Below are 7,376 nucleotides of genomic sequence, written 5' to 3'. Positions count from 1 at the left end.
CTGTAAGACAGGGAAGCCCGCCCCAGCCCGGGTTTGTGCCCTCAGTGGGCTCCTCCATTCAGCAGCGCCCACCACACCCACGTCTGGCAGGTCCCCCCGCCAGGCCGGGCAGCTAAAGGCAGCAGGCTCCCGAAACAAGGGTCGCTCTCAAGGGACACAGTCTCAGGCTGAAGGGGGACGGCCGATCGAGCCCTGGGAACCCCTGGGGTAAGCGGTGCTGTGTCTCAATGACTTGTGGTCCTTGTTTCACGAAATTAAGGATTCTCTCGAACGTTCCATTGCGTCCGACGCCACTGATCGGTCTTCTACTCACTCGGCTTGGTTTCCCTGTGATCCTGAATACACTGTCCTCTCCTGGTACCTTTGCCACACTGTTCCCCCGGCTCAGACTCCTCTCTTGCCCATTCAACCTCACCCATCTACTATCAAGGCCCAGAACAACTCCAAACTTTCTCTGGCTCACAGCCATCTCTCTCTCTCCTGGCCTTTCATGGACCCCTCACTAGGGCTCTGCGCTGCTGTCATCTTTAATGGCTTTGTTTCAGCTGTGTTGGGACTGCACTGTCTTATCCTTACCTTGTACACCCCAGGTGCCAAGCAGAAAACTGAGTAGGCTCCTAGCTGTACCCATGTCATTGAATTAACTGAATCTTAACCGAATTTCTTAACCTTCTTTAAGAAACAGATACATCCCACATCACGGGATGGAGTTTACATGGGGCAATTCCAGCGGTAGAATCCTACCCTGGCTCTAGGTAAGCTGCCTTGTTAACACAGGACGGTTAACATTTCACAGGTAAACAGTTACGGGTTTTGAGAACCTCTGATCTCTCGGCCTAATCTGTCACTTTCTTCTCTTTAGTTCTTCGATATCAGGAGGGATGAGGGGCCCATTAATGTTCTTTTAAAGGGGACAGAACGATGGGAATTCCCTGGCGGTCCAGTGGTTAGGACTACGGCGCTTTCAGTGGCAGGACCTGGGTTCAATCCCTGGTCGGGGAACTAAGATCCCACAAGCCACGCAGCGTGGCACGCCCCCGCACCCCCAACCCCCAAAAAAGGGGGAAAAGAAAAACGAAAAACAAAATCAAGGGAACAGAACGAGACACCGATCTTAATGCTTGTAGAGTCGAGTCTACGAGGCTACAGGTCTGCCTGCCCCAAGCTCCTTCTGAAGGAGACCCACCCTGAATAGAATTCCACAGCTGGAAGGGGACCGGGTCATCCAGTCCAACGGCCCCCCCGCCTTTAATTCATAAGTCCCTCACCCCACATCATCACATCGCCCTCTGAGCACTTTCAGTCCTTCAAAGTAGCCCGTCCCATTGCTGGACTGCTCCACCCATAAGGAGCGTGCTTTTCGTTGATGACTCAAAAGTCCGATTCCCTATAACTTCTGGCCCTAGTTCAGTCCCCTGGAGGTTCACAGCAGCCTAACCCTTCTTCTAGATGTCAGACCCCAACGTCTGAAGACTGTCCTGCGCTGCTCACCCACGCGTCTTCCCTGCTCCTGAGCACATCTGTACTTCTCTCAAGCCTTCCTGATGGGCCAGAGCTTCCAAACTCCTTGCTGTGTTGTCTGCCCTCCTTTGGTTAAAAAAAAAAATGTCCTCCTTAAACGTGGCTCCAATGTTAGGCATGACACTCTAAACCCATTAACCTGGATCATGATAGCTGCATCAAAATTCTCTCTCCTTAATTTAGAGCTAAGAAACCAAACCATGAAGGGGAAGTAAAGTTGAATATTAACGAGCGCCTCCCATGGGCCATCAGACCAAATGCAACAGCGATTTCACGAAGCAATGGTTATAACTCCAATTTTATAAATGAAGGAACCGAAGGTCCCTAATACTAAATCCCTTGCTTGAGGTCACAAAACTAGTCAGTGGAAAGATTAGGGTTCCACCTCAGTCTGATAAAATGAAGCTAACTATTGATTTTGCCCCAGAACGACTTCCTTAAAAAGACGCATCTAGTTTTTCAGAAAGAAAACCGTACCAGGAAGAAGACGTTATGAAAAGGAGACACAGTACCAGCCATCTTGCCAGACTCTCAGCACAGCCCCTGAGGAGGGGCCACGGCCTGGGGGTGGGGTGTCGTGTGCATGTGTTGAGGGCAGGAGGTGGGGGAGGGGAGCACACGTCAAAAGGAGTTAGAAAGACACGCCCTCTGGGAAGATCAATCTCTGCGAAAAGGGGGTTATCATCTCTTTCAAGGCCTGTCAGATGGCTCTGGGTCACCAAGAAGAAAAATTAGCTCTCCTTCCATCTAACCTACAGTTTTCCTACTGCAAATCCAGTGTGTTATTTCACTGACATAATTTTGGGGAACACACGGGTGTCTCCCACAGCTCACTCAGGGGTGGCTTTAAAATCAGAACAATGCATGGCCTGGGGGAAGAACGAATGGGAGGAGGGCATCTGGTGGACGATGATGGAGATGGCGCTCTCCTCAGAGCACAGGGCAGGAGTCCCATCTCTGTGAGACCAGCGCAAGGAGGGACGGTGGGGGCATCTCACCTGGTCAAGAAGCATCACTGAGGATTTGATGATCTCCCTCCATTTTTGGAGCTCGGTATCGTGGTACTTTTGCTGGGACTCTAAGAGCTGGGCCCACTCTGTCTGAGACTGGGGTAACCTGTGGGGTAGAAGAAGGGGTACCCCAGCAGCTGGAGTTATGGCCCGTCGACTGTCCTATGCGCCCAGACCCCTAAAGGACAGAGAGCCACATCAGAGCGCTCTGTCCTTTGCTCAGTGCCCTGGTTCCCCTGTGCCCCAAATCAGAAGCAGACTGAAACTACAGGGACAGTTTTCAGAGCCTGCCTAGGCACTCATCCCAGAGGGTTATCCCCCGGCCAAGGGCAGCAGGGCCGTCCCAAGGAGACTGGGAAGCAGGAGCCGGGACACAGTACTGGCTGGGGTGAAGGTGGGAGCAAGGGGGAGAGGCCAGGATTACCTGTCCTGGAGCCTCAGACCCTGCCAGGCAGTGAGGGTCTGGGTGGTATATTCCAACATCCAGAGTTTGTAGAAGAGCATCATGTTGAGGACGACCAGCAGCACCAGACTAAGAAGACGACAAGGGGGAAAGCGAGAGCCATGAGCCGGCGTCTGGGGAAGCCCCTCCCTCTCAGAGCCGGGCACTCCCCTGCCCAGGGGCCGCTGTCCTTGACCACTGGGTCACCCGACGCGTCACAGGGAGTGGTTAAGTGAGCCAGAGGATGCAGTGGAGGCGGGGGGCGTGGGGGGGGGGAATAGAGAGAGAGAGAGACAGAGAGAGAGAGAAGCAGTGTCATCTGGAGGGGCCAGGAAAGGGCCGTGGAGAGGCGTGTGGGGTGAACGCAACAGAAGGGAGAGACATACAAGTCACCCGGAACCTGGGTGCTGGGGGAAGCGAGGTAAGATGGAGAGGAAAAGAGATGATGGGGTAAAAGAAGCAATCACAGAGTCAGCACCTGAAACAGATCCCAGTGCGAGCAAGGAAGAAAAACAGGGAGGAGGCAGAGGTTAGAAACAGGCTCGTGTGGGGAAGGGGAAGCCCGCTCAACCCGAGGCAGAGAGAAAGTGAGCGTCCACGACAAAGAAAGGGCAGGAGCAGAGACACAGCAGGATGGGGACATCTAGCAGGAAGGAAGGGGGGCGCGGGGAGCAACTGTACACAGACTCTTAGCACTTCAAGGGTGATCAGTCGAGACAAGGTTCCTCCTACAAACCCAAACCGGGGGAGGAATTCCAGTGGGATTCCCAGCTCTGCCCCGATACGCCTCCCAGATGTTAGCACAACTGCCCGAGAGCTGCCGTCTCCTCCGTGCACCCGCCACAGCCCTGCACGGGGCACGAGGACTAGTCGAGGCTTCTCAGGGATGGGCTGGAAGTGCTCAGAGTCAGGGAGGTGGCAGGAAAACCAGGGGCCGGGGGACCCAGTGGGGAATGATGAAGAGTCACTGAGGCCTGTGGGAATTCTCTTCTCTTGGCCTCAGTGTCCTAAAGATCATTTTATAACAGAGGCTCGTGGGATGGAGAGATGAAAGCTCTGGGAAAGAGAGGACGCAGACACGCAGAACTGGGCACAAAGCCTGGCTCACTGCTGAAACATCTCAACTTTCAATCAAGTTTCCTAGCTTCATTGAAAGCCAGCTCCTTCAACAGGACAATAATACCTACGCTGCTGAGGTTGTTATGTGCATGGAAGGAATGTATGTGAAGCCCTCCACAAGGAGCAGTTGTTTTCATTAAAGGAGGAAGTACAGACACACAGGAAAAAGAATGACAAAAATGGGAAGATAAAACAAATAGATGGAAAAAAGACCAACAAAGAAAGAAAACCTATACTAAGCCTCTGACCTTTCAAAGTGTGTGCTGCATGTGGTGTGTGGTGTGTGGTGTGTGTGGTGTGTGTTACTGTGTTTCTCACCTGGGCTTCCAGCACTATGGAAGGCGGCATTCCTTAGAGCAGCAGCTGCAAATCCCTGGGGCTACTCAGCTGTGTTCTCGGGGCTCTCCTGAGTTTTCCACGAGAACTTCTTAATGTTGTACTGAATTTCAATGATACCACCTTTAATTGCATCAGTATGCCTGGACCACCTGAATGCCACTTCCTCAGAGTGTGCTGCACACAATCTTAGTACTTGCGTTTGGGTTTGTGTTTACAGTCCTGTCTGTGCTCAGTGGAGGTCAAGGGACACCCTTGCCTGCTTCCCGAGTGAAGGCTTGGGGGTGGTCTAAACAGAGAAGAGGTGGGAGGCTGGGGTCACCACAGGGCAGGCTTACGGCAGCCGGGGCCTCTAAGACGCAGGGCAACCTGCACTGTACCAGAAGGTTCCACTCACAGCTGGGAGCAGACCCAACGCCTGGACCTTCTAGGGTTGAATGACGAGGCCAAATTATCCTAAACGAACAAAGCACCAATGTTTGTTAATATGCTATAAAATTTACTCAGGCCACTGGCCTTCTCTACTAAATAATGACAAAACACAGAGAGAACTTAAACAGAACTAACCCAAGGTTAGAGTTCTCTGTTGACCAAAACCAACATCAGAGATTTAGTTTTAACGATGGCATGAATCACATTAAAACGATGCTGCTAAACGGGAATTCTACTGGCTTTACGGTTGTCCTTGTGTTTAATTGTGTAAAAATATGTTGGCTTCTCATGCCATAGTCAGAAGACTTTTGCATCTACTTTTATGTTACATATTCAGGTAAGGTTAGCAAAAGAGCCCCCCTCGTGACCCTCAAAGGCCCCTCTCCCTGCGTGGTCCCCAGGTCTGTCCTCAGCCCATTTCCTTCCTCATGCTCCATACTCTCCTCCGATGATCACTCTCATTCCCACCATGGCTCTAACGCTACCGACAATTAGATCTGTAACTGCAGCCTGAACTTCCCTCCTAAGCTCCAGGTCCACATCAAGAAATATCTATCTGTCACATCCGCCTGAACAATCTATGGCAGCTCAGAGACATCGGGAACTGACGGCATCTTCTGTGACAACTTTCCTCTAAGTTCCAGGTTTCTGTCTATGACACAACCATCTATAGGCACGCAGATCAGGAAGGCCTCTTCCTTCGCTACGTAACCAGGTGTAAGGAGCCTTCACCTCTGGGCCCTCTCAGCCCCAGGAGGCCCTCATCTCAGTGTGACAGCCCCTCCCGCCGAGATCACTGCCGTTTACTCCTGTTGGCCCCCCCTGCCTCCAGTCCGTTCTTGTCTAGCCCATGCCCCATACTGCCATCTGAGTGATATATATATATTTTTTTTAAGTGTAAATCCAACCATGTCAGTCCAGGGCTTCCTTCCCAGATTCCTGTGGGCAGAGCTGTGCCCCTGCTTCTGCAATCCTGAACAATACTTTAGTGAAGGCATGAAGGGCTGGGGGTGGGGTGGGAGTCACAAAAGCAGGACAGAGCTACGCACAGTCTAACGCCTGGTGCACACCTGGTGGAGCCAGCGTCTGGGCAGCTCCTGAGCACCCCCCAAGCTATGCCGCCACGTCTCACAGCACAGCCCAGGCAGGAAGGGCTGGGCAGTCAGGCAGTGGGCCTGGCCAAGCGGAGGAGCTGTCTGTACTTAGCTGTCCAAGCTGCTCCTACTCAAGGTTTACAAAAGTCCTGAGCAGGCTCTGGGCTCACACTTCAGAAAGCTGTCTTCCCATCTTACACCCTCATGTTTCTCAACGAACTTGCTCCCTGGCCCAGCATCTTTCTGTGCAAGTTACTGAGCCCACAGCTTTACAGCATTATGGCAGTGATTATACACGGCTTATATTAAAATAAGCATACACTTTTCCTGGACTCTAGTCATCGATTGTGTCCGGCCACCCTGCCAAAGGGTGGGCCCCGTAAGTGCACAGTCCCGACGCCTGGCACAGAGCAGACACCCAGAACGTCTGTCACAAACAAATGAATGGGCTCCTAAAATGCTCTGTGGCATCTCTATGTTAGCATTTATTCAACAGTGTAGCAACTGTGAATCTCCTGTCTGTTTGACCCACTTGAAATTGAGCTCCTGAAGGGCATGGAGGCTGCATGCAGCATTTTCTTCTGAATCCTGAAGGCCTAGCATACAGTAAGTGCTGAGTAAAACAGAGAAAAAGCAGCAAAGAGGCAAGGAAGGACAGATAGAGCAACCGATCTGGAGAGGGACTAGAGGAGAAGGCAAAAACCAGGGCAGCAGCGAGGGTGTTCGGATGCCTGAGGAAGACAGACGGGGAGGAGGTGGCAGGTAAGAAAGGAAGGCGGCCGGGGCAGGGCGGGGGAGGAGAGCCGGAGTCCCTTACACACAGCTGATAACCAGCAGTAGCTTGGACACACTCTGCAGGTGGAAACCATTGGGGCTGTCCTCGGGGATGTGCCGTGTCTGCGTGGAACCTGTGGGGAGAAGGAACGAGGTCATCACCACGTGGTCCGCCAGCCCACCAACGACCGATGTGATGCTGGTCACGCACAGAACTGCCCGTGACACTGTCGTGGCAACGATGCGAGATGTGGACCCGGCCCTCAGGGAAGGGAAGCTCCTGGAGGGCAAGGGGGACAGGAAAGTGACCGAACAAATGAGAAAGTCACCTGACCTCTGTAGCTAGGACATGCAGGTGCAAGACAAAGCGACCTGCAGCCATGGAAGGGAAACAGCACTGGGCTGGGACCAGAGACAGCTTTCAGCTCTGGCTTCATCCATAACTGGCCGCGGGACGTTGAGTGAGTCGCGTAATCCACTGAGGGTCAGTTTATTCGAATGCAAAGTTAGCCAGGAGTCCTGTATGTAAAGCTCACGAACAACGTGGGAGCGCCCTGGCTGAAGCCAGGGGAGGGACAAGGAAGGCTGGCGCCCTCCTCCTTCCCCTGCCCTGCCCCACCCAAATCTGATGAACATCTGGGGAAGTGC

General features: G+C 52.8%; 1 protein-coding gene across 2 annotated transcripts in view; it reads right to left on the bottom strand.

Annotated features, from left to right (window-relative positions):
• GRAMD1B (GRAM domain containing 1B) overlaps window positions 1-7,376 on the bottom strand; it is a 179,495-nt gene that overhangs the window by 7,917 nt on the left and 164,202 nt on the right. For both annotated transcript variants that reach the window (XM_067751371.1, XM_067751372.1), the window contains 3 exons: window positions 6,772-6,862; window positions 2,956-3,063; window positions 2,520-2,637 (listed from right to left, as the gene is read on the bottom strand). In XM_067751371.1, coding sequence (XP_067607472.1) covers window positions 2,520-2,637; window positions 2,956-3,063; window positions 6,772-6,862 — 317 coding nt within the window. The remainder of the gene's footprint in view (window positions 1-2,519; window positions 2,638-2,955; window positions 3,064-6,771; window positions 6,863-7,376) is intronic.

Source organism: Pseudorca crassidens, chromosome 9, assembly GCF_039906515.1.
Source record: "Pseudorca crassidens isolate mPseCra1 chromosome 9, mPseCra1.hap1, whole genome shotgun sequence".
NCBI lineage: Eukaryota > Metazoa > Chordata > Mammalia > Artiodactyla > Delphinidae > Pseudorca > Pseudorca crassidens.
This window is presented reverse-complemented; position numbering and strand designations above follow the sequence as displayed.